The sequence below is a fragment of the Danio aesculapii genome, chromosome 19, assembly GCF_903798145.1.
Source record: "Danio aesculapii chromosome 19, fDanAes4.1, whole genome shotgun sequence".
In the NCBI taxonomy this organism is placed as follows: domain Eukaryota; kingdom Metazoa; phylum Chordata; class Actinopteri; order Cypriniformes; family Danionidae; genus Danio; species Danio aesculapii.
The window spans coordinates 848,091-875,140 of record NC_079453.1 but is presented as its reverse complement, the minus strand read 5'-3'; the positions used below and the strand labels follow the sequence as shown (position 1 = coordinate 875,140).

At 36.8% G+C, this 27,050-nt stretch overlaps 3 protein-coding genes across 4 annotated transcripts in view; 2 read left to right on the top strand and 1 right to left on the bottom strand.

The window, feature by feature from the left end:
- The window catches only part of msto1 (misato mitochondrial distribution and morphology regulator 1), a 23,045-nt gene extending 8,585 nt beyond the window's left edge, over positions 1-14,460 (top strand). For both annotated transcript variants that reach the window (XM_056480007.1, XM_056480006.1), the window contains exons 9-14: positions 7,503-7,655; positions 8,900-9,031; positions 9,774-9,961; positions 11,371-11,475; positions 11,574-11,686; positions 13,598-14,460. In XM_056480007.1, coding sequence (XP_056335982.1) covers positions 7,503-7,655; positions 8,900-9,031; positions 9,774-9,961; positions 11,371-11,475; positions 11,574-11,686; positions 13,598-13,854 — 948 coding nt within the window. In that variant the 3' untranslated portion in view covers positions 13,855-14,460. The remainder of the gene's footprint in view (positions 1-7,502; positions 7,656-8,899; positions 9,032-9,773; positions 9,962-11,370; positions 11,476-11,573; positions 11,687-13,597) is intronic.
- LOC130246853 (uncharacterized) lies at positions 4,119-6,555 on the top strand. Its single transcript, XM_056480009.1, has 5 exons — positions 4,119-4,513; positions 4,693-4,785; positions 4,941-5,012; positions 5,129-5,203; positions 6,031-6,555. Exons 1-5 carry the CDS (start codon positions 4,135-4,137, stop codon positions 6,249-6,251), a joined length of 840 nt encoding a protein of 279 aa, XP_056335984.1. The 5' UTR covers positions 4,119-4,134; the 3' UTR covers positions 6,252-6,555.
- Positions 14,461-15,561: 1,101 nt separating the features above from the next.
- On the bottom strand, positions 15,562-26,009 carry gstr (glutathione S-transferase rho). The gene is made up of 6 exons (XM_056479855.1): positions 25,720-26,009; positions 22,899-22,964; positions 22,452-22,557; positions 20,846-20,964; positions 18,769-18,857; positions 15,562-16,819 (listed from the first exon to the last, which is right to left on the bottom strand). The coding sequence occupies exons 1-6, from the start codon at positions 25,885-25,887 to the stop codon at positions 16,687-16,689; spliced, it is 681 nt and encodes a 226-aa protein (XP_056335830.1). The 5' UTR covers positions 25,888-26,009; the 3' UTR covers positions 15,562-16,686.
- Positions 26,010-27,050: the final 1,041 nt, after the last annotated feature.

The following is a 27,050-nucleotide window of genomic DNA, read 5'->3' as shown; positions in this document are numbered from 1 at the left end:
CTGACATTGATGTGGTGTGAATCGTGTCGTGTGTGTGTGTGAAGGTCCTGAGTTTTCTCCAGTATGAAATAAATGTAATGTGTTTCTCAGAGTAGATGATGTTCTCTCTTTACAGATCAACCGAGCAGACTCTTGCAGTGATGAGAACACGCCATCAGAAGAGGCCGCATGCTGTCCTACCAAAATCAACAAGAAGTCAACTGAACAGGTAGATATTTCAGTTTGAGTCAAGTTCTTGATCGTCTTATGAGACACAAGGAACATAACGATCCGTTAGACCCTCAGTAGGTTCCAGTTCACTCTAATCTATTATTGTATAGAGTAATAGACTTATTTGAACATAAGAATAGGGATGGCCAAAAACATTTTTTTCCAATAGTTTTTTTTAAACTGTGGTCCATTCATTATTGATTCTCAAAAGCAGTGAATCGATTTTTTTATTATTATTATTTTTTTGTATTTATTTTGGTTATCATTGCACATGCATGTCATCGAGGCATCCGCACTCACACTTACAGCCACATACATCATCAGGGCTTAACTTTTGCAGTGTGTGGAAACAGTGTGAGGTCACCTGAGCAGGAGCAGAACTGAAGTGATGCTCACTGATCAACACAGATCATTTCCTGGTCTCGAGACCACATCTCTGCTTTTAATGATTAACTGATTAATTCCTTTAGTTAAATGGTTTAAAATATAAGTCATGTTAAAAATTTCTTTCAAGCTGTTTTTAAAATGTTTGCTGCGTGAGGAAAAAAATTTGCTAGACCCATCATTCATAATTGTGTTCTAGAGAAAAGCTCAGTCATGTCGAAGTTGCAATTAAATGCTTTACCAGAACATGATAAATAAATAGGTATGCCTATCTGTGAGAATATTACAAAGCCATATTATTAAATAATAAAGAATAAATAACTTAATATTGTAAGCATATGCTTATTTTTGTGAAAACGAGAAGGAAAAGTTATAGACTGGAAAATATTGTAGATATTAAAGTTTAATTTTATCTTAAATGTAAAATAAGCTAATCAAGTTTTAGATGGGACTCTTTTTAGGCAGGTGTTCTAAAGAAATTAATCTGCCCACTATTTTAGGCTATATGTTGTTAAGCTACTGAGGGGAGTTTTGTTGTTTGTTTAATGTGCAACAGCTTTTAGAACAAGTGGCCGCTTAAATTATTTTTTATTAATTTACCGTTTGTAAAATGTTCACCTGATTCAGTTTTTGAAATTTCAAAACTTTAAATTTATATTCATCGATTTGTGAATCGAATAGAAAACTTGTATTAAAATCTAATTGAATCTGGGCATTTTAATTGATGCGCACCACTAATAAAGTCCTCATTTTTAAACCGTGCCGTAGCTTGAGGATTCCAGGAGTGTGTGAGGATAATCTGTCCACTGTACTGACATTGATGTGGTGTGAATCGTGTCATGTGTGTGTGTGTGAAGGTCCTGATGTTTCTCCAGTATGAAATAAATGTAATGTGTTTCTCAGAGTAGATGATGTTCTCTCTTTACAGATCAACCGAGCAGACTCTTGCAGTGATGAGAACACGCCATCAGAAGAGGCCGCATGCTTTCCTACCAAAATCAACAAGAAGTCAACTGAACAGGTAGATATTTTAAGTTTGAGTCAAGTTCTTGATCGTCTTATGAGACACAAGGAACATAATGATCCGTTTAGACCCTCAGAAGGTTCCAGTTTCACTCTAATCTATTATTGTATAGAGTAATAGACTTATTTGAACATAATAAGAAAGTCCTCATTTTTAAACCGTGACGTAGCTTGAGGATTCCAGGAGTGTGTGTGAGGATAATCTGTCCACTGTACTGACATTGATGTGGTGTGAATCGTTTCGTGTGTGTGTGTGTGTGAAGGTCCTGATGTTTCTCCAGTATGAAATAAATGTAGTGTTTCTCAGAGTAGATGATGTTCTCTCTTTACAGATCAACCGAGCAGACTCTTGCAGTGATGAGAACACGCCATCAGAAGAGGCCGCATGCTTTCCTACCAAAATCAACAAGAAGTCAACTGAACAGGTAGATATTTTCAGTTTGAGTCAAGTTCTTGATCGTCTTATGAGACACAAGGAACATAATGATCCAATTAGACCCAGTGGTGTCAACTTATTTTTAGTGTATTTTCAGACTCCTTAGTGACAAATTTTCAAAAAAGCGACTAGCGCCAAATCTAGCAACCTTTTTTTTTTTTTGCTGTTACTGGAGATTTTTGGAGACCCTGATCTGTCTTAAATTTAATAATTAAAAAAAAAGCTATTAAAAAAGTTAACATTGTTGGAATTTCAACATACAGGTTCTGAACTGTTTATTTATAACCACAGCTACACAGGTTTGCTGCCCGGATAAACCGACTGAGAGAACATCATAACAGACATGCTGAACGCTTTGAAAAGCTGTCTGAAGCACTTGTAATTGAAGGACGGGTGCCTGATAGCTCAGCGAATGATGAATCTGAGGTATATGCTAGTTTTTTTTTGTTTGTTTTTTGGAGGGGGGGTCAAAATGTCTTTCATATTTCAGCGTAATGTTTCTCAATGGGTTTTTAATACAGTATTGACTGATCCCACAGATATCTTGTGAGGAATCCTGTTCTGACTACAGTGACAAGGATTATGTCCCTGATTCAGACAGTAGCTCATCAGACAGCAGTTGTAGAAGTGAAGAGCTTTATAACTTGCATGCTAAGCCACTGAAGGGAGGTGTTGTGGGGTTTCAGAGTACAACAGACAGGAGTGCAACAGACAGGAGTGCAGCAGACAGGAGTGCAAGCGCATTAAATAACCGCTCCACATCTGTGACCCCGATGCCTACTGACCTGCAAATAAACAGATACAAGAAGAAACAATATTGTGTTTATTGTCAGAAGCCATTCTCTAAAATCGCACGACACTTGGAGTTTGTTCATCACAATGAACTGGAGGTAGCTAAGGCATTCAGCTTTGACAAAAAGTCAAAGGAAAGAAGAGCGAGATTACACCTTTTGAAAAGCAGAGGGAATTTTGCCCATAATGCTGCAGTTTCAAAAGCTGGAATTGGGGAAATGGTTGCTTGCCGGCGGCCCAAAGAAGAAAAATCTACCTCTGACTTCAGTCACTGTATCCACTGTCAAGGTCTGTACAACAGAAAGACCCTATGGAGACACATGCGAACATGCCCCCAGAACCCCACAAATGAAAAACACACAGTTGGACAGAGGAGAGTTCAGTCACTCATCAGCTTGAGCCTTCCTCCACCAGCGGATGTTAGCAAAAGCGTATGGACCATTGCTTGTGAGATGGTGAATGATGAAGTTTCAGATGTTGTAAAAAAAAATAGATACATTCTTCTTTTAGGGGAGCAGATGTACAACAGGCTGAAGTCACATTCAGGAAGAAATAACTATGTTAAACAAAAAATGAGGGAAGTAGCAAGGTTTCTCATCACTGCCAGATCACTGACACCCATTCATAATATAGAGGACTTCATCCAACCCTGCAATTTTTCTCATGTTATAAAAGCAGTAAGAGCAGTCGCTGGATTCAGTGAGGAGACAAACACCTACAAGATACCATCACTGGCACTGAAGCTTGGACACAGCTTGGTGAAGATTGCCAACTCGGTGGAATGCAATGCACTGATGTCAGGACGCGAAGCCGTTGCAGAGTGTGCACGAAATTTCAGACGTTTGTATGAAAGCAAGTGGAATGATGTAGTGTCTGCAGCTGCACTGACTACTCTGGGTGAAGCTAAATGGAATAAGCCACAAGTCCTGCCATTTACAGAGGATGTCAGAACACTGCACACATTTCTATACTCAAAACAGCAAGAGTTTGTGAACGCCCTACAAGAAAAACCTACTAGCAAAAACTTTGCCAATCTTTGCAAAGTAATGCTGACACAGATCATCATTTTTAACAGAAGAAGAGAGGGTGAAGTGTCCAAGATGGAAATCCAGTCTTACACGTCTAGAGACCAAACACCAATGCACAAAGATATCGCAGCTGGGCTCAGTGACTTTGAGAAAAAGCTTTGTGGTTATTTTCAAAGAGTGGAAATACGTGGTAAGAGAGGGAGAAAAGTACCAGTGTTGCAGACCCCTGATATGGTTGTGGCTGTGGATTTCCTTATAAGAATGAGAGAAAGGTGTCAAGTTCCTGTTGAAAACAAGCATTTATTTGCTCGTCCAGGTGCTCTGTCTCACTATCGGGGTGCAGACTGCATTCGCCTGTATGCCAAAGAAAGTGGAGCAAAGCATCCAGAAGCCCTTTGCTCAACAAAGCTACGTAAGCAAGTTGCCACGTTGTCCACAGTATTAAACCTTAAAGACAATGAGATGGATCAATTAGCCAACTTCCTTGGCCATGATATTAGAGTTCATCGGGAGTTCTACCGCCTCCCTGAAAGCACTTTACAGCTTGCAAAGATTAGCAAGGTCTTAATTGCTATGGAAAAAGGGAGACTGCCCGAACTCCAGGGCAAAGGATTAGATGGCATAACAATAGATCCTCAAGGTAAATATAACTGTGTAATATGTATTTTAACACAATCTGTAATCCATGATCAATTTTATTTCACAATGGTGTATATTCTGTGAAATATTAGGATTATTGTCAGTATTTCCTAAAATTTCAAACATAGGCAGCTGATTTGTCTTAATCAGATGCAATTCATGTGTTTTTGTTTTAAACAGATGAAATGGATGTCTCCAGCAACAGTTCCAGTGATGAGGCAGAACTGCAAACTTCAAGTTGCAGAAGTCAAGAGAATGAGGATCATATGAATGGTATATGGTATATTCTACTTCTACATTTTTCTTCCTCCAGCTCTGCCTTTACTCGCTTACTCTGGATAATTACACTAGCTAGAACTGTACATTTCGTCATGTACATAAGTCAGTTTACTATACTTCAGATTGTTGCTTGCATGCTCTACTATCAGCAGGCAACCTGCAAGACGAGGGACCTCAAGATGAGGGACTCGAGGTGTCTTCAAAGAAAAAGGCAAAAATGGGTATGAGAAAACATATCACTTGTCAAGTCAGAAGAATAACATGTTTATTGTAAAGATACTAAAGTACAATATTAATAAATTCTTTAATCATTTATTATTGAAATGCTTCATCATAGGCTCCCAGAAAGCACATGTGGGTAGACCTAAATCCCCCTCCATTGTAGACTTGGATGTTGCCCATCTCAAACCAGGTAACTGTTTGAGATTATGAGATTAGACTTAATCTTTACCATAGTCCCAATATGTAGGTGGGATTAAGACATCAGTGTGTGTGTGTGTAGTTCAGGCCTATTATTCACTATGGTCCCAATATGTAGGTGTGATCTAGACATCAGTGTGTATGTGTGTGTAGTTCAGGACTTATTATTCACCATGGTCCCAATATGTAGGTGTGATTTATACATCAGTGTGTGTGTGTGTGTAGTTCAGGACTTATTATTCACCATGGTCCCAATATGTAGGTGTGATTTATACATCAGTGTGTGTGTGTAGTTCAGGACTTATAATTCACCATGGTCCCAATATGTAGGTGTGATTTAGACATCAGTGTGTGTGTGTGTAGTTCAGGACTTATAATTCACCATGGTCCCAATATGTAGGTGTGATCTAGACATCAGTGTGTGTGTAGTTCAGGACTTATAATTCACCATGGTCCCAATATGTAGGTGTGATTTAGACATCAGTGTGTGTGTGTAGTTCAGGCCTATTATTCACCATGGTCCCAATATGTAGGTGTGATTTAGACATCAGTGTGTGTGTGTGTGTGTGTGTAGTTCAGACCTATTATTCACTATGGTCCCAATATGTAGGTGTGATTTAGACATCAGTGTGTGTGTGTAGTTCAGGCCTATTATTCACCATGGTCCCAATATGTAGGTGTGATTTTGACATCAGTGTGTGTGTGTGTGTGTGTAGTTCAGGACTTATATATTGAATAATATGTATGGATTGTATAGCAGTAGTAAGTAATGACATTTACTGGCTTTGATTGATTTGCTTTGTATTTTAATTTTTTTAGGTCCAAAAGTCATTGTGAAAAGGAAGTGGTCAGAAGAGGAGGTCAATGCAGTTGAAAAACATATGCTGCATTTCATACACAGCTGTAGAGTTCCTGGGAAAGCAGACTGTGTCTCGTGTCTGTTGGCCGAACCTCATGCACTAAGAAACAGAGATTGGTCTGCTGTTAAGTTTTATGTAAATAACAGAATTGCTGCTTTGAAAAGACAACAGAGTCGGTAGGAGAGATTTTTCTTTACACATATATGCTGTTTTTAGTGTTGTCACGATACTGGAGTTTGATACCAATTGGTACTGAAATTTTAAAAACGTCCATTTCCATGCTCAACAGAAATGACTGTGATTGGCCGTGAAGGTCATCAGTTCATCGAACTCACCGCTGTTTACTAAGTGTAACCACAGATACAGGGACACTGGAGCGTTGTAAAGCTGTGAAGATCGGCTGGTCTGTCTGAGCTGACATACGAGCGATCCGATGATGAATCGACTGATCTTCGTGGTTTTAAAAGGCTCCAGTGTCCCTGTATCTGTGGTTACACTCAGTCAACAGCCTTGATTTCAGTAAACTGATGACTTTCACGGCCAATCACAGTCATTTCTGTTGAGCATGTGAACACAACGGCAAATCAGCGGTTTTTAAGAACGCGCTCAAAATGTTCGCAGGAAATGAACGTTTTTAAAATTTTAGTACCGTGACAACACTAGCTGTTTTATGTTTGAGTTTATATGTGTTTTTTGATCTTATCAGAATTTTGTTTGGGCATTAGTTCCAGGACACCAATCTGTTTTGGTCCCCATGTATTCAGCTGCATATAAACACTAAATGTTTGCACATTTTTTTGTTACTGCAGATAGGATGCTGTTTTGTAATCAGTGTTGCTACAGCAATAAAATCGTTCTTGTGAATTCAGTATTGAATCTATATTTTATATAATGGGTTGCTCTTTGCTTCTGTCATAATTATCCAATTTTAGTTATTTTCTGGAGCAGCATTAGTAGTTGATTTATTTCAGTTGGTCTCCAGTTATACTTCACAGCAAAACATTTTTTTAATCGGTATGTTTATCTTAACTCGCCCTTCACTACAGTATGTGGCCAATACATTATCTAGGTATGATTTGGACATCACTGTATGTCAGTGTAGTTCAGGTCTCACTTTTTACCATGGTCCCAATATGTAGGTATTATTTAGACATCAGTTTATTTGTGTTTATTTGTCCTGAAAAGTGATGAAATTAATGTTTGTCCTCATATGTAGGTAAAAAATCAGGTTGTGCAAAATGAGCTTGAAATGCAAATCTTAACAGATGACTGTCATAACAAGGCCATTGGCAACCTAAACCTGTTTTTAGCTTTGCTCTAGCAGCTTCAGAAAGGCATGTCCCCATTTGTGATGTATTTTTCATATGTACCAGTTTTTCACAAAAACGCGTATGTGTGTGTGTGTGTGTGTGTGTTATGTGATGCTGACAGAGCTCTATGAAGGACCTTTACCACATGATGAACTGCGCATTAGGGACGCTTCAGATGGCCAATCACAGCTCACTATTCTGTCCTTTGACCCTGAGGGGTGGTCTATGCCGACGCCCACCTCCACCCACAGCCTTCCCATTGCTCAACTATGATGTAAGACAACATTAAAGAAAATTAATCCTGAAAACAATGTGTTGCTTGACACAAATTAAACATTTGATGAAATAAAATAACTATAAATGAATAAAAATGAACCCTATTTATTTATTTATTTTTTGGTGGAACTATTCAAATAAGTGTTAAATTAATTATTAAAGTTTTATTATTATTACGTAATGTTATTGCAGTTAAATGCAATGTTAAGTTAATTACAGTAATGGAAAAACGTATTTATTGTAGTTAGTTGCCAAGAAACCATTTTTTAAACAGCTGAAACTACATTATGAACTCTATATGTAGACCTAAAAATAACTATTAAAATGTCAAAAACGCAATCATTGTGCATTCTAAAACTGCTGAAATGCATTAAAAATGGTTCAAATAAATTTAAATAAAATTGACAAAGTCAAAAGCTTTCAAATTAAATTGAAAATACTAAATTAAATAAAAAAATTTAAATAAAAATATATAATAGCGTCGGCGCAATAGCCTAGTGGTTAACGCGCCAACATATGGTGCCGTAGCACTTCAGGGCGTCCTGAGTTCAAATACCGGCTCGAGGACATTTCCCGACCATACCCCCTCTCTTTCTCTCCCACTTTGCTTCCTGTCTGACTACTGTCCTATCTAATAAAGGCAAAAAGGCCAAAAATAAATCTTTAAAAAAAAAAATATATATATATATATATATATGTGAACATTAACTGAAATGAAATTTAATTGGGTGATTTTTAAAAATAAAAAGAAATAAAAGTGATTATTAAAACATTTTATTTCAGCAAGCTTCCAGGAAAAAATCTTTTTTGTTTTAGTTAAATGACTAAAGCTGAGAAAAAAATGTAAATTTTAAACTATTTACTAAACTTTGGCATTCAATTATTTGCTTAAATGAAAACTATAAGTGTCAAATAAAAATAATAAAGAATGTTAAGTTGCTTTATTGACATTGACATTTTTCAAAAATATTTGTACAGTATTCCCAAAACATGTTAAGAATAAAAAAATAAATAAATAAAGGAATATATTTACATCTCTCCCTCTTAAACTCAATTTGCTTTATTGACATGACATTTTGTTGCAGTTTTACATTTTAACAATGTACAGATGACATAAATGCTAAAGGAAATTAATAAATAAATGTTACAAAACAGGCAAAATTTCCGATCAATCTGCATTTTTCAGCTGATCAATAATAATACTAATAATTAATAAATGCTAATATCTTTCTTTGTCTGCAGCCGCTGCTGTGGTATCACTCCAGCTCAGTTCTGGCTCTGGCTTTAGATGCGCTGACGGTTTCCTACAGGCTGAGAGACTGCAGCGCCACCATGTGGCAGCTCTCAGACGCGCTCACCGCCTCTGGGAGGAAGGTCAGTAGAACAACAAAGACTATTCAGAATTCATGATAAGATATCACTGGAATATCATGGAGTTGGAGAAGGTCTTTTCCACACATTCAAAGCCACAGAGATTTTCTATATATGTTTTCATCCAAGTCCTGGAACATCAGGGGTTTTAGTTTGCTAATATAAAGCTGCGGTCGCTTTTTGATTGCGTTCAGCTGGTATAGCTTTATCACTCTCCTGCTAGATCCTAAAAATGACAGTGGAATAAATTCAAGAAATGCATCTCGAGTGACTGCTGTTTTTATTTTCACTATGGTAAACTGCTCTAACGTCCATACTGAGCTCACCGTATGACATGCCCGGCTCATTAAAGGTCTGAGGTTGGAAACGCAAATGAAAACATGGAGCTTTATTTTTCTGTCAGTTCTGTTGATTGGTAGATCTGAGGGCTGTTTATGCTAATGAGGGAGTGATGGTCACTAGTGGGCGGGGCTTTCCCTCTCTGATGACACATACAAAGGGAGAATGTCAATCAAAGTGTTTCTGCAGGCTGTTTTGATCAAGTCTGATTAGAAGAAATACAGTTAATGCATGTTTAATATTAGAGACTGGAGATATTCACACACTGCTGACACACACAACTGGGTTTAAACCGCTTATAAGAGTGAGTTTTGCACAATAGGTCCTTGTTAAGTAAACACTTTGACTTTGCTGTAATCCTCAGTCTGGCTGTTGATCTGATTGTTCCGCGTGTGTTTTTCTGCAGGTGGTTTCAGCGTATGGCTCTGTGCCGTTTCCCATGATGCTCGGCGGCTGTCTGCCAGACGCTCTGGATGCGTTTTCTGATGTTTTGCCCTGGAGATCCCTCTCTGCCTGTCCTGAGATCAGTGACGGACGCTTCTGCTTCAGCCAATCGGTCACTCTGAAGGGTGTGGATGAGCAGAGTTTAGTCAGGTCAGAGGACGCGTTTATACTGCATTATTAATACTAATAATTATATATATAAACTACTCAAATATTATGCTGTTTACTACAGTTGAAGTCAAAATTATTAGTAAATGAATCCTGTGAATTTATTTTTTCTTTGTCAAGTATTTCCCAAACAGATTCAGGAAATTTTCACAGTATTTCCTCTAATATTTTTTCTTCTAGAGAAAGTCTTATTTATTTTATTTCAGCTAGAATAAAAGCAGTTTTTAATTGTTTTAAAGCCATTTTAAGGTCACAGTTATATATTGTGTATGCAGTGCTCAGCATAAATGTGCTCACACCTCACAGATCTCTCAAATATCAGGCATATTTTCTACAGGATGCTTTACAGTAATATATTTGTGCAGATACATTACACTAGATCAGTGTTTCCCAACCCTGTTCCTGAAGGCACACCAACAGTACCCATTTTCAACCTCTCCCTAATCAAACACACCTGAAACAACTCATCAGAACATTAGACAGACTCCAAAAGCTGAAGTGAATGGGTCAGATAAGGGAGACATCCAAAACATGTACTGTTGGTGTGCCTCCAGGAACAGGGTTGGGAAATACTGCACTAGATTAGTCAGTCCTGAAGACAAATCTGGAGCTAATCTAACAAAATAAATGAAGATCTCAATCCTAAAATGACTACACCCAAATTGTTATGTTAGGGAAAATGTTAAATAAAAATGAGGAAGAATCGAGAGAAACAAACTATCTAGAAAATTTAGTTGAAATATTGTCAATTATTTTGCAATATTTATCTTTGATAATAAAGATGTTTGGTGACTAAACTCTTATTTTATTAAATATATCCGTTTAATAAAACAGTTTTGTTTGTTTGTTGAAATGCACCAAAATAAATGACCTTTATTCACTGAGAAATGGATATTAATGCACAGTGCTCAGCATATATAAGTACACCCCTCACAAATCTGTCATGTAAATTCATATTTTCTATAGGAAGCTTTACAAAAATCAAGAGAAACAGAAATAAATGATTAAAAAACATATTATCTTTCAATTTCTAAACATGTTTGGTGACTAAAATATTATTTTAATAAATATATCTGTTTAATAAATTTGTTTTGTTTAAATGCATCAGATATATTGCCTATATTCTCTGAGAAATGAAGAGTAATATTCATTTTCAAAATGGGGTGAACTTAGTTATGCTGAGCACTGTATAAAAAATTAAATATGTCAATAAAATTATATAAATAATATATTTATCATCTAAATATTATATAAATAAAATTATATATATATATATATATATATATATATATATATATATATATATATATATATATATATATATATATATATATATATATATATATATATATATAAATAAATATAAATTTAACTATATGATTTATTTCTAGTCGTTTACTCCCTGGTATGGAGGCGCCTAGTCCTCTGCACTACGAGCGTTCAGGAGAGGATGTTCTGTCTGCATACATCAGGTCACATTACCCATCATCCCCACTGTGAGTCTCACACACACAGCAGCTCTGAGACTGTAGTCCTGTGGCTGGCTTCAGATCTGAGTGTGTGTGCGTGTCTCTGTCTCTGTGTGTGTGTGCAGGGCGGTTCAGCTGGTCTCCAGTGGCAGTAAAGTGACTCCTCCGTTCCCACAGATCTTCAATCCGTCTCTCAGCCCTCAGGGTTTCCTCCAGAGCCACAGCACTCCTGGCTCCCGTGAGTCTCGCATCAATATAAAACTGCCCCTTTCTTTCAATTGTATGTAAGTAAGCATGCATTCAGATCTGCTTTAAGTTTTGGAAGCCACGCCCCCACATCTCAACAACACACAGAGCTAAGTCACCCTGCCTGCCTGCCTTTTGTTTGTTTCTTTTTCAGATATCCATTTATTTAATAAAGGTTTGCCACGCAGCTGTCAGTTTATAAAGACTTCTATTCATAGTGTATGTTCATGTAAAGACAACATTAAAAAAAGAAATCTCATTTACGTGTGTTTTTAATCACCCTTTATTATTTTAGAGTTGTAGATTTCAACAGCAATGCAGTGCAACTTATTAAAATGTTCAGTAGTACTAACAACAGACTTTGCAGTTTTATCCATATCTATATTCTGTGTTCATATGTATTTAGCGTGATTATGTCCAATATGTTCTATAAAACAAAAAAAACTATGAAAATCTGCCTTTTTTTCAGTATCTGAATTATAAAGTTATAATCTCCCTTGTAAAAACATTGGACTCTAATATGATAAACCAATCTGCACTGAGTGAAGTTTATTTATAAACTAATTTCGAGAGGATCACCTGCTTATGATTGCTTCCGGCTGGTCCTGCGTTATCCAATTTATCATACACCAATCAGACGACCCCTAAGCCACTATAATTACCCTAATGGCTCGTTTCCACTGACTGGTACAGTATGGGATGGTTCGGGTTGGTACGGGTCACCTTTCTCAGGCTTGCGTTTCCACTACCAAGGGTGCCTTTTTGGTGGGCGTGGTGTACGACAGAAAGTTTCAGTCGACGTCATTTTCACTCGAGGAAATGTCTACAGTTAAGCTGTACGGGTCGCTCACATATCATATGAGAAGCTCTTCACACAAAACAGATGCTTTACATGCATAAATACTCATGTATAAATGTTTATTAATAACTTTTCTATGAACATGAGTTGATTATAACTGCAGATCGTTCGGTTCGGTATGCCTTTTGACAGTGGAAACGGCCATAAAAGCGTACCGTACCGTACCACTCAGTGGAAACAGGCCATAAGTTCCATATAACAGCCATCTTCGTTTTGAAGAATCCCGCCTTCCACCCCTACCCCCCCCCCACCCCCCCCCCCCCCTTTCCTAGATGAGACGGTGGCCCAGTGGTTAGCACTGTTGCCTCACAGCAAGAACGTCTTTGGTTCCAGTCCTCACCAAGCCAGCCGACGTTTCTGTGTGGAGTTTACACGTTCTCCCTGTGCTCGCGTGGGTTTCCCCCGGGTTCCTCCCACCTTCCAAAAACATGCAACTTAAGTTAATTGACTAACCCAAATCAGCACCGTAGACATGCTCCAGTAAGTAGTTATCTCTTAAAGCAATCGCTATCTGTTAGCTACTACAGCAGGGGAGTTCTCCAGATCTACCTGAGCTCAAACTCCCTTCTCGCCTTGCAAACGGGAGGGAGCCCCAGGCTCGAGGATCTTATGAGCTCAGGGCTCTCTCCCGGGACAGCATGCCAAACAAGCTTTATAATCAATCAGCAGCTCAGTGTGAACTCTTGAAATAAGATTTATGTGCTAAAATGTATGCAGAAATAAATGAATATTGAGTTAAACAATGTATAATATGCATATTTAAAACAAGATTTAATATATATAATAAATGTTTGGTTTTTATTTTTCATTCTATTCACTTGCATACTAATAGCCATCGACCTTCATAGTGTTTGTGATTCCTACAGTGGAAGTTGATGGCTATTACGCAGTTTTCAACATTCTTCAAAATATCTTCAATTGTGTTGAACAGAAGACAGAACCTCAAGAGATTTGAAACATGTAAAGGCTGAGTAAGTCATGACAAAATGTTCATTCTTTGTGTGTACTGTCCCTTTAAATCTGTTCCTCTTCCTGTGTTTCCAGCTTCCTGTCCGCCTGTGTCATGTCTTCCTGTGCTGACGTCTCTCCAGAGCAGTCCTGCCGTGGGTCTCCAGCTGTCGGAGCTGCAGAAAGCGTGTGCAGCGCTGGACCTGCGGCGTGTGGCCCCCAGTTTCCTCACGCACGGCCCCGAACATGCAGAAGTCAGCGAATATCTGGAGCAGCTCCGCAGCCTCGCGCACTGCTACCGACAGAGCCACAGCTGCTCTTCATCAGAGGAGGATGATGATGATGAATATTAGATCTCATCTGTACTGGTACTATCATGCCTGAATGATTGAGCTGCGTTTAAAGCATGCAGGGAATTATGGGAAATGAAGTCCCTGAACATGCTACACACAAAACAGCAGGAGCATTTTGATGATTCTTGCTGCTTTTTCCAAAATGCTTGTTTAAAATGAGCTGAATCAACACAATTCTTCAGTTTTTTGGGACAACTTAAGTGTTTTATGTTCAATGCACTTAAATTTGTAGCTTGAAGGAATTGTGTGGAGCCCAGCATTTTATACAGTGGCGATAACACACATTTCTAGCATGTAAACCTGCTTTTCTGTTTTGTTGAAGCACCTTAAAGGGACAGTTCACTGAAAAAATATGGGTCACACTTTACAATAGGGTTTCATTTGTTAATGTGTTTACTAACATGAATTAATAATGAACAATACTTGTACAGCATTTAATAATCATCGTTCAACATTTACTAATGTATTATTAACATACAAATTGACATTGGACCTTGAGGTAACATGAACTAACAATGAACAAATGTATTTTTATTGACGAACATGAACAAATACTGTAGTAAATGTATTGCTGATTGTTTGTTCATGTTAGTAAATGCGGTAACTGATACAATCTTACTGTAAATTGTGAACAAAATATGTGTAATTACCATCATTAGGTACCAAACATTTGAGGTTTTCTTATTCTTCTGTTGAACACAAAAATAGATATTTTGAAGAATGTTGTAACCATTGACTTCCATTGAAGGAACACAAATACAAACACTATAGAAGTCAATGGTTACAGGTTTCTGGAATATTTTGAAATATCTTCTTTTGTGTTCGATAGATGAAAGAAATGTTTCACTGTTGAAACGAACCTTTATAAATGATGACTGAATTTTATTTTTGGGTGAACTGTCTCTTTAAAACAGTATTGTCGAATTATCCGTCACAGACTTGAAGAAGGTTAACGGTTATGATACAGAATTTATTTGCATTCATCAGATGTTTCATAAACACATTTTATTTTGGTTTATTAATGCTTTTTCAGTGTGATCTGAAGGAAATATACACTTCTAAAATGTTAACTTGTTTGTGTTTTCAATTAATTTCGAGGTGTGCTTTTACAAACTGAATATATTTACCTCTTAAAAAAACCTTAAGCTTTATGGCAGGATATAAAATATGTGAAAACGCTGTTGAAACGAGATTAGAGATATCTAAAATTACTTTCGTTATGAATTTTACCTGTTAATAAGTGGATAAAAACAACCGGTCAGAACAGCCAATCAGAATCCATCCAACTTTAAAGAGCGCGAATATTTAAAGCGCAAGACGACGCTGCAGTAATGGCGCTGTAGCTTTCGCAAGAAAGTGATTGTTGATGCGAATGGGCTTTTGATTTGTCTTTTTATAGACAGCATTGTTTGAAAATTAAAAAAAAACAGCATTAGTTATTAAAGTCTAGCGCTGTCTAATTAATATTCATGAGCCTAACCGTCAAGCCCAGCTCAAACGCCAGGAGGACGTGGGTGGAGCTCGACTGTTGTCACGCCGCCGGTAAGTAACAGTAATTATATTTTCATTTAACTGAGTAGTTATACACCAGTACATAAATATATTAATGTTTAGATCATCAAAATAGTGTTGTTTGTGCTGATGTACAAAACTGCCTCATCTACCTAAAAAAAATAAATAAATGTGGCAAGTAAAACAACAATGACAGAAGTTTGTTTATTATTTATTTTGGGCGATAAACACTAACATTAGTCAAGCGCTTGGGGATTCATATAAAACAGAAACATTTTATTGATGGAAATTAAGGTGAATATCTTATCTATCTCTTTTGAAAATAACAGTTTCATAGGCCCACAACAACAAAAGGCTGAACATGTTAGATACAGCATCAGATTGATGGTTTGTGTTGATTGTTAAATTATAACGTAAACAGTTAATCCACGGTTCATGCAGAGCTTTAATCATGTTAATAAGGCACAATGACAGCAAAGGGATAGTTCACCCAAAAACAAAAACCTCTTATCATTTAATCACATACAAATGATATTTTGGAAACCTGTAATCATCGACATCCATAGCTGAAAATACAAATGAAGTCAATGGTTACAGCTTTCCAACATTCTTCAAACCATCTTCTTTTGTGTTCCACAGGGCACCAGAACTCAAAGTGGTTTGGAACAAGTATGATGAGAGAATTTTCACATTTGGGTGAACTGTGCCTTAAACAGTTCAATTCAATAGTCAACAATTCAATCTCTGCAATAGGGCTGAACAACATAACATTTCAGGATCAAAGTAGGCATTATAGATGACCAGGCACCACAGTTTGAAGCGCATGTCATTTTTTATAACTAATTTAGCGACTGTGGAGTTAAATTTATAATGTTTCATAAGTTTTTTTGTTTTCTTCTTCCTGATACTGTGTAATAAATGAGTTTAAAGCATTAACATACAGCAGATTAGTTGCATTTCACTTATATAGGGAAGACTGTGAAGTGTTATTTCACATTTGATAATTCAATATATCTCTGTCTGACCACTACCCAAAAATATAAAATATTTTTGTTTCTCTTTTGTATCCTTCGTTTTGGTATTCATGAGGTTTGTTATATTTTATGCAGATCCGCTATACTAGAAAGTCACTACTGCAAAAAAGCTAAATATTGCAATGTAATTTTTCCCCAATATCATGCAGCCTGACTCAACAATGTTATGCAGGAAATTAAATGAATGTAATACAGGTGGTTAGTTTAGAAATATTTGTGGAAGAGCAGTTTCTTCTGTAAGGCATTAAGGTGAATTTATAAATGTGGTGAAGATTTGTCCGGTTCCTCAGAGGCTCTTGAGAATGTCCGCACCCACCGGTTTCTCCAGCCACTCTGGAGGCCAGGAGGCTTTAATACTGGGCCGATCTTTCACCATCTCATAGTACTCCATCAGTCTGGGACATCTCTCTTTAGGACACCTGAAAGCACATCAAACAGTAAAGTACACATGAAATCCAAACTAAACATACTGATTTTGTTATCTCACATTGCTAGTGTCATCAAGAAACAAAATCAATAATTTGCCCCTTATAATCTGAAACTGAAATCTGAATTTCTGCATTTGCACTTCCTGTTTGTTTTCAGTTCATTTCTCAGATTAGGTCAGTTGTTGCTAGATGGGATATGGATGTGGCCGTAAGTTAACGAGAATTATTTATATTATTTATTAAATTTCCAAGTTATTGTATTTTATTAACGTCTACCCCCACCCCAACCGTCACAGTAATATAAAAACAGTAGTTGTGCTGAGTATTATTTATGTTATCTATTAAATTACCCAATAAATTGTATTTCTTAACGCCTACTCCTACCCCAACCGTCACAGTACTGTAATCATATTAATTATTGTTATAGAGTGTCATAAAAAATGCTATTATAATTAATGTGCATATCACACTTCCGACCGGCCGCGTATCCAATCTAGACTTTACCGATTAGGTCTGTCTGAGGTATTGGGCGTGGCTAACATGCTTAACCACACCCCTCCAGCTGTCAGTTTTGGCATTGCTATGACAACAAACAGAAATGGTGAGGAGGAGGAGTCTGTTAGACTGTAATAAAGCTACGGTCACACTGGGCTTTGTGTGTGCAAAGTTCTGTCGTGCAGCGCTTTGAAAAGGGGCGGGATTAAACAAGATTATTAGACTTTAAATAAAGTGAGCGATTGCTCCATGTTTTAAATTTCTGTCCAGAGAGGTCCTGTTTTGATCCTCGATTGGTCTCACACAGTCAAGTGATGCGATTTCGCAGGTCAGAGTTCACCAAGCTTGAACTTTGCACCGCAGCGACATGCGAAACTTGACGCATGACCTTGCATTTCCGGTCTGACGCATTCGCGTGCGTATGAAGGGAAGTCTATGGGAGGAAAAGCCCAGTGTGACCGCAGCTTAACTCTCCCCAAACCCTTTTCCTCATCATTCTGAATGAAACGCCTACTTTACTACATCCAATCAGCTCACAGTAGACAAAAACAAGCCACGCCCACTGTTTTCTCATTTAATATTCTGTTTCTCTAAGAATTGCGTCACAATATGAAAAGTGGGCACACCTTCCAGTTGAAGCGGACTTTAAACTAAATGAAACAGATGAAACATTAAACCAGTCAGCTAAACCTTCACCCATCAGCGTCAATCATTAAACTCTTTACTGATATCAGAAACGTCTGCTTGACCTTTTGCAGGATTTCTGCAAGTCACATTTAAAACTTAAGACCTTATTAAAAACATTTTGGATGACATTTCAGATTTATACAGGGCTAAATGCTAAGGAGTGGACAAGATGTTCACCTGCTCAATCCAAAAAATAAATATTATAAACTATAAATATTATCTGCATATTTAGATTGATGCATAATACCAGACATGCATACATACACGTTTTTTCCAATATAACTTTTGACAAGTTTGTGAAAAAACACACGTATTAAAAACCATAATGAACTAAATGCATGTTTAAAACAACGTCTGTGCCGCTCAGTGTCCTCAGCAGGTATCCATAAATACATGGAGGACTTTTAAACCTGTGTTATTGTACGGAAGATTAATTAAACCACATTGGAAAATAGAGTTAGCAAATAAATCTTGTGTTTAAAGTTTTATTGAGATGGAGTGTTGGCCCAATTGGGAAGCTTTAAGTCGGTGTAGGATATTAAGAGCTGATTCTAATGATTTAAAACCTACAACACAATATTTCTGTATATTTAATATTTGTTTTTGAAATGTAAAACATTTTAAGACTTTTTAATACCCTGCAGACACCTGGTTTTGTCCATAAGTTATCATTAACCCAAAAAACTCATTTTGACCACAGAGACTGGTTAAAGGTAATGTGGAATTTAAAGTGTTAATGGAGATTTATATTCACTCACTGTAGTCGAGGGAAATACGCAACCACAGGGAAACAGACCACATCGGCCATGCTGAAGTTCTTGCCAGCCAGATACGAGCCTTTACCCATCTGAAGCACCAATCAGAGTTCATGAGGAAACAAAGAGGAAAGTTTATTAGGCAAAGGGGCAGTTTCAGCCCTTATGTGAATTAGGGCTGCATGATATTGCAAAAAAAACAAAACTAATCATGACACTGCAAATCAATGCAATAAAACTAAATTTAGAGGCATACAGTGATATAAAACATGAATATCTACACTGGAAAGGATCCTCATTTTAGTGTGTGAGATGATTTTGCTTGTTTGCATTAAAAAAAAAGAAAGACAAAAGTGTCATTTGTGCTCTGAAGCCTTGTTTTAATGGCTGAACAATCATCAGTGTCTTATTTTATTATGAATAACTCTATTGTGTGCAGTTTCCTTCAAGCTGGAAGCATAAGTACACTTCACAAATAATGATAAAGCAAATCCTACAGCAATATTTTAGTGCTGTAATGATACTAACACTAGTAGTGCATACAAGTGATAATCCAAAAGTTTGAGTTAAAAGTACAGATTTTTCTTTAATGCCAAAAATCATTCGAATATTAAGTAAAGATCACATTCAATGAAGACTTTTGTGTAAATTTTCTACTGTAAATATATCAAAACTTAATTTTTTATTAGTACTGTGTAGGGTTGTGACGAGACGCTTAACGCTGATTTATACTTCTGCGTCAAGCGCACGCATTGGTCACATAGCCCTCGCTGAGGCTGTTGCTGATGCGCATCGCTCAAAAAATGTAACTACATTTCACAACGACGCATAGCACAAGCTCTGTGATTGGTCGGCTTGGTAGCACTGATAAGTGTGGGCAGGAACGAGAGCCGCGCAAACCTGATGGAGCGAGTGTTTACAAGTGTCGAGTCCTGTGGAGGAGCTCCAGATGGAAAGTTTTGCTTTGTGTTTACCTCATAATTAAAGTTGTCACACGTCCGCCGGTTCCTGCCTCAAAATGAGGTACATTAAGGTAGCGTTCGGAAAAAAACAAAACACCAGCGAAGAACTCAACACAGAGAAAGATAAAAACCTACTGCCAGCTGGTGTTTCGTAAGTGTTATTGCAGAGCAACACAAACAGTGCGCAGAAGTAAAAACGCACGGCAACGCGCAAGGCATGCGCCATGGGTCATGCGATCACTCGTTTAGTATAAACCAGGCTTTACTCCACGAGACCAGACACGAGATTGAGTTCACGAAAACGAGACGAGGCGAGATTTTGACACTATTTTTAAAAAGTCTTCAATGATGAAATACATGAAAGGAAAATATTTTATTCAGCTGAAAAATAAATAAATAAATAAATCACAATATGCAAAACTATTTAGGTGCTTTAAAAAAAAATAAACTTGTAATAAATGTTATTTTACTTCTATTTGAATTAATTCTATGCAGTAAAGGACATGCAAACACTGTACAATAACTTGCTAATACATGAATGAAAAAAATTGTGTTTATATATAATTTTAAATATTAGCAAAATATATATTTTTTTCTCGTCACGATTTAGTCTCGTGAGATCTCGAAGGCCAAGATCTCATCACATCCCTAGTAATGTGCACTGCTAAGAACTTTTTCTTCAATTTTCTCTCTAGACATAACAATTGTATTTAAGAACTTTATTAATTTTAGGTACCAGATTTCTTTTTTTTTATAATTATTTTTTAGGGGTTTTCACCTTTATTTTGACAGGACAGTAGAGAGAATTGACAGGAAAGTGTGGGGAGCAGAGAGAGGGGAAGGATCAGCATAGGACCTCGAGGCGTGAATCGAACCCGGGTCGCCGCGAACACCAGAGTGCATGTGTCGGTGCACTTTCCACTACGCCATAGGCACCAACTAGATTTGCTTTTATCTAAGCCGGATATCGTCCTATTTTAACAAACCATACATCAATGGAAAGATTATTTAATCAGATTTCAAATGATGCATAAATAAACTAAAAAAACTGGACCTCATCTATAGTCTAGAGGAGCTGACTTTTGCATGCAAATTGAGTGTATAACATGAAACTCCACCTTCTCCAGGTATCCCTCCCACAGTTTGAGCTCCTCAATCAGCTTCTCTTTATTCCTCTTCAGAGCAGATTCCAGTCTCTCTCCTTCAGGCACCATCCAATCATAAAAGGCCACTTCATCTGAAAACACAAGATATTCACCCATTAAACGCCGCGTGAACCAGAAGGTGCTGCAGACTATTGTTTCTGACAATGTATTTACAACTGTAATGAATTATTAAGTAGGAGGTGGGGCGGTTACATTTGAGCACCGCCTCTTATCTTTCACTCACAGCAAACTTAATGGTTAGAGGGGCGTGGCTAAGCATATTTTGCCCAATTAGAGCCATCAGGGAAGGACTCGATTAAAATTTACCAAAACAAAAAAAAAACTAAATTGTTCACCTTAAGATTAACAATGTGCGCTAACAAAATAAACATTGGACATTTAGTTTTCATGCCGACTTTAAATCTTGTCCAATTTTTAATGCATTAATTAAATAAAATTTAAATAAGTTTTTGTTAATATTAGTTTAAAAAATACAAATGTTATATCCATTAGATTTAATAATGTTAATAAATAATAATAACATTCAGATTTCAACACGATATTAAGAAAATAGGATACAACTGCACCAATTTTGTTTTTACAAGTAATTTATTACTATTTGGACTTTAAGACTTAAACAAAATATAAATATAGTAAACAAAATATGACTTGATCGAACAACAAATTACACTGTATGTCACATATATGTGTTTTATGTTAACAGATATTATTATTATTATTCCTTTTCTTTTCGGCTTAGTTCCTTTATTAATCTGGAGTAGCCACAGCAGAATGAATCGGCAACTTATTCAGCATATGTTTTATGCAGCGGATGCCCTTCCAGCTGCAACCCATCACTGGGAAACACCAATACACTCTCATTTACACACACACACACTACGGCCAATTTAGCCTTCCCAGTTCCCCTATACCACATGTTTTGGACTGTGGGGGAAACTGGAGCACCTGGAGGAAACCCACACCAACATGGGGAGAACATGCAAACTCCACACAGAAACACCAGATGAGGCTCGAACCAGCAACCTTCTTGCTGTGAGGAGATTGTGCTACCCACTGCACCACCGGGTCGCCTATTTTTATTATTATAAACATTTCTCAAGTAACGTCTTCTCATCAAATATATCCCAAGAAAGTAACAGGAAAATACCATAAACATGTAAACACTACAGAAATATCAAACAGTTTTATCCTTTAAAAATACAAGATATAAACAATCACAATTCTTGTATAAATACTGAAACTAAGTGATCACTTCTTGTTGAAAATATAAAGCAATTGCTAACACTGCCGGTCTCCCATGGAGCGTCTATCTCAGCTTCATGCATGCTGTGCGTGAGTTGGCTACGCACACTCATTTACATTTCGCTGTATGCAAGAAATTATAAATGATTTAATGATACACATTTAATTCTGCTGTAATGATATATACCTTCATACTTCTCAGTCCTATAACTGGACAGGGTATTTTTAATGTAACTTATCAAAGTTCAAATTCCAGTATGGTGACAGCTCTAGTCCACACACTGTCCCTTATTTAATACATGTTAAGCGCTCTTACACATCTTCTGCTGCAGGTTTTCAGTCTCAAACATGCGCTGGTAGACGAGTGCCATTTGAGCCGGATCGTCTGGGATCAGTCGAGTGCCTTGAGTCTTAAACACATTCTACAAACAAACAAACAAATAAAAAGTCATTTATTAAAGAGTGATGTTTACCTCTCCATCTACTTAAATATAATTACAACAAATATATGACTACTACTGCTCTACACAGCGTTTACTGCTCAGAAATAACAGCATGAAAACCTTCAAGCAATAAAAACGGTAGTAAAAATTTAATTAAATGCATAAACACTGTAAAATACGTTTAGTTCGATTTAAACAGTATCTTCAGCAGGTTTAGTTTAATTAAATTACATTTTAATATATGATTTATTGATCATTTCTTAAACGAATTACTGTAAATTACTAATGACAATTTTTGTGTGTTTATTCAGTGTCATTACCTCCAGATAAAGGCACGCGGCGAAAGACTCGTTCACCACGATCTCTCCATGCTTGAATGTCGGAAGCTGCAAAATAAGTGCATTATTAAACCCCCCCACATGACAAAATAGTGAATTATAATAAACAGTGTTGGGTTTTTGAGTGATAAAGTACTTCAATTATTCCATTGTGGAATTTATACAGTTGCTATAGTAACACAAACAACTACAGTAATATAAACAACCCAATGCGTTATTTTTCTACATCTACACAACTCATTCCAGAATTTGGTACACAACACATGTAATAAACAGTAAACTGAATCCATTATGGGTGGCGCAGTGGTTAGCACAGTCGCCTTACAGCAAGAAGGTCGCTGGTTTGAGTTTTGGCTGGGCGTTTCTGTGTGGAGTTTGCATGTTCTCGCTGTGTTCGCGTGGGTTTCCTCTGGGTGCTCCGGTTTCCCCCACAAGTACAAAGACATGTGGTATAGGTGAACTGGGTAAGCTAAATTGTTGAGTGTATGAGTGTGAATGGGAGTTTCCCAGTGATGGGTTGCAGCTGGAAGGGCATCTGCTGCATAAAACATGTGCTGGATGAGTTGGCGGTTCATTCCGCTGTGGCGACCCCTGATTAATAAAAGGGATTAAGCCGAGAAGGAAATGAATGAATGAATCCATTATTAATGTGAAAGAATGCAAAATGCTTAAATGTCCAAAACACTATTATCTTATAATGTTTAAAAGTAGGGTTCAAGTGTATTTATACCTATAATATAGTTTTGTACAATACAGATATAGTGTGTTAAATGCACAATTTAGTTCAGTTTCACAGTCTCAAAATAGCATAGTTGAGAACACTTAAATGGTCTAAAGTTTATATTAAAATGTGCTTAATACTAATTCTTAGTACATTAAATACAAAATTAGTTAGGGAAAATAGAGCACTTTTTACAGTATTTAGCACACTTCTGTCACAATTTGTATATTCTTTTAATATGTTACTATTATACTTTAAATTAATCCTAAATATATTTTTAAATGTTTAAAAGTATAGTTCAAGTGTATTTCCAGTTGTAAATAATTTATCTTTTTAAATACAGATATAGCATGTTAAAAACTAATTTTAGTTCAATTTCAGGGCGTCTCAAAGTAGCACAGTTAATAATAATAATAATAATAATAATACGTTTTATTTAAAGGCGTCTTTCTGACAACTCAAGGTCACCGTACAATAAAACAAGAGCAATAAAACAACAAGAGAAATAATAAAAAATATACACAGCAATAGTGTAGGTAAAATTAATTAATTAGGTATTAAAGCCATCTTAAATAAGTGGGGTTTTAGTCTTGATTTGAATAGTGTGAGGGAGTCAATGTTTATGATGGCAAGTGGTGGCGAGTTCCAAAGCCGAGGAGCAGAGCGGCTGAATGCTCTGTTGCCCATAGACGACACACGACAGTTGAGGACACTTAGATGTTACTAAGTTTATCTTAAAATATATTTAATACTATTTTTTAGTACATTAAGTACAGAATTAGTGTGTGAACAGAGCACTTTTAGTATATATAATACACTTCACTATAGTTTTTACTAATCATGATGGTATTATTATTTTATGTACATATACACACAGATATAATATTTTCTGCACATGCATTAGAGTTGCACACACGCTTTGTAGAGCTCTCTGCTTACGATAATATATACATAATGCAGTTCGCTATAGTTATTACTATAAATCACTATAAAATTATTTTAAACAAGTTCTGTGCATGCATTAGAGTTGCACCAGAGTAAAAGGCACCTGCTGGAGCTCTCCTCTTACTATAATATCACACTTTAATATATAGTTATTATTATAAATGACTATAGTATTATTTTAAACAAGTTCTGTGCATGCATTAGAGTTGCACCAGAGTAAAAGGCACCTGCTGGAGCTCTCCTCTTACTATAATATCACACTTTAATATATAGTTATTATTATAAATGACTATAGTATTATTTTAAACAAGTTCTGTGCATGCATTAGAGTTGCACCAGAGTAAAAGGCACCTGCTGGAGCTCTATTCTCACTATTATTTATACATAATAATACACTTTACTATAGTTTTTACTATAATAATCTCTGTAGGATGTGTTATACAGATTCTGTGCATGCATTAGAGTTGCACACAGATGTGGAATCTCTCCTCTCACTGTTATATATACATTGTAATATACTTCACTATAGTTTTTTATTACTATAAATCATTGCAGTATTATTTAATAGACTCTGTGCATGGATTGAGAGTTGCACCAGAGTAAAAGAAAAGCCTTCTGGAAGTCTCCTCTTACTATAATATACACATAATAATACATTTGACTGTAGTTTTTAAATATAAACACTGTAGTATTGTTTTATTACAGATTCTGTGCATGCATTACTGTTGCATCAGAATACAAAGGCACCTGGTGCAGCTCTCCGATTACTATAAGATATACTTAATAATTCAATTTACTATAGTTTGTACTATAAATCAGTATATAGTATTGTTTTATACAGACTCTGTGCATGCATTAGAGTTGCACCAGAGTAAAAGACACCTGCTGGAGCTCTATTATCACTATAATGTATACATAATAATACACTTTACTATAGTTTTTACTGTAATAATCTATGCAGGATGTTTTATATAGATTCTGTGCATGCATCAAAGTTGCACAAGAGTAAACAGAGGCCTTCTGGAGCTTTCTGCTTACTGTTATATAATAATACTCGTTACCATATATCAGTGTAGTGCAGTTTCATACAGACTCAGTGCATGCATTATAGTTGCACACAGGTGCTGGGTGTCTGACCTGAGCTCTGGGATTGAGCGCCTTCACCTCCGGGCTCTGGTGCTCCTTCTTATCGAACGACAGCAGCTTGTGTTTGTAGCCCTGCAGCTGCTTCTCCTCCAGGGCGATCATCAGCCTCCAGCACGGCGGAGAGCCCGTGCCCCAGTACAGCAGCATATTCTGCGCCATTCCGCTCGATAATCAAGAGTTTAGGAACTGAGAAACACAGATTTAACTCTGCAGAAATCACTACTGATTTAACTGCGTCACGCTGACTGTGCTGGAGAAATGAAGCGCGCTGGAGGTTGAACTGGGCGGGGACTCGCCGCCTGCTGGCCGGAGGAGGAGCTGCAACGGGCGGGGGGAAAAGCGGCTAGCGGCGCTCTACAGCTGAGTACAGTGTAAATGATTAGTACTATTTGCATGTTAGTCCATTAATGTATAGCTACCGTAATGTTTGTAGATACATGTAGAAAACAAAAAATATGCAATAATGTTTTATAAAAGAGATCAGAAGATGGAGAAAGTGGAGAAAGAATGGAGTGACCTGATCATAACAATCTCAAGCTCTATATTGAAGAATCTGTGCATGCATTAGAGTTACACCAGAGGAAAGGACGCCTTCTGGAGCTCTCTGCTTACTGCAATATATGCATAATAATACAATTTACTCTAGTTTTTATTATAAATAACGTTAGTATTGTTTCATACAGACTCTGAGCATGCATTATTGTTGCACACAAATTCTTTTATTTTATTAAATAAAAACATCATTAGGACATAAAAGAGGGGGAAAATGTTAGATTATTAAAAAACTACATAAATAAATCATAAATAAAATGGGACAATAAGGTGGAGAAAGAAAGAGTGACCTTGATCATAACAATATGGCTCTTTATTGAAGAATTAAAGGCATGACAGGAGACCATCTCTTTAGGAAAATAGTTTTTTTGGAGTCACAATTTGTTCCATTTCATACAGTCAATATATACACTGTAAAAATTATTGCTGCACTAATTTGTTTGGTTGAATCAAATACTTTTCTAGTCATTCATTTATTTTCTTTTCGGCTTAGTCCCTTTATTAATCCGGGGTCACCACAGCGGAATGAACCGCCAACTTATCCAGCACAAGTTTTACCCAGCGGATGCCCTTCCAGCTGCAACCCATCTCTGGGAAACATCCATACACACTCACTCACAGTCATACACTACAGACAATTTAGCCTTCCCAATTCTCCTATACCGCATGTGTTTGGACTGTGGGGGAAACCGGAGCACCTGGAGGAAACCCAAGCCAATGCAGGGAGAACATGCAAACTCCACACAGAGACACCAACTGACCCAGCCGAG

Bases quoted from the DNA above. Each gene is read 5' to 3' on its own strand.
- gstr (XM_056479855.1), bottom strand. From the start codon at position 25,887: ATGGCGCAGAATATGCTGCTGTACTGGGGCACGGGCTCTCCGCCGTGC. The intron at 22,558-22,898 runs GTAATGACACTG...GTTTGTTTGTAG, and splicing joins CCGCGTGCCTTTATCTGGAG to AATGTGTTTAAGACTCAAGG. The intron at 18,858-20,845 runs GTGGAGTTTCAT...TTGGTGCTTCAG, and splicing joins GGGAGGGATACCTGGAGAAG to ATGGGTAAAGGCTCGTATCT.
- LOC130246853 (XM_056480009.1), top strand. From the start codon at position 4,135: ATGAGAGAAAGGTGTCAAGTTCCTGTTGAAAACAAGCATTTATTTGCT. The intron at 4,514-4,692 runs GTAAATATAACT...TGTTTTAAACAG, and splicing joins CATAACAATAGATCCTCAAG to ATGAAATGGATGTCTCCAGC. The intron at 5,013-5,128 runs GTATGAGAAAAC...GCTTCATCATAG, and splicing joins AAAGAAAAAGGCAAAAATGG to GCTCCCAGAAAGCACATGTG.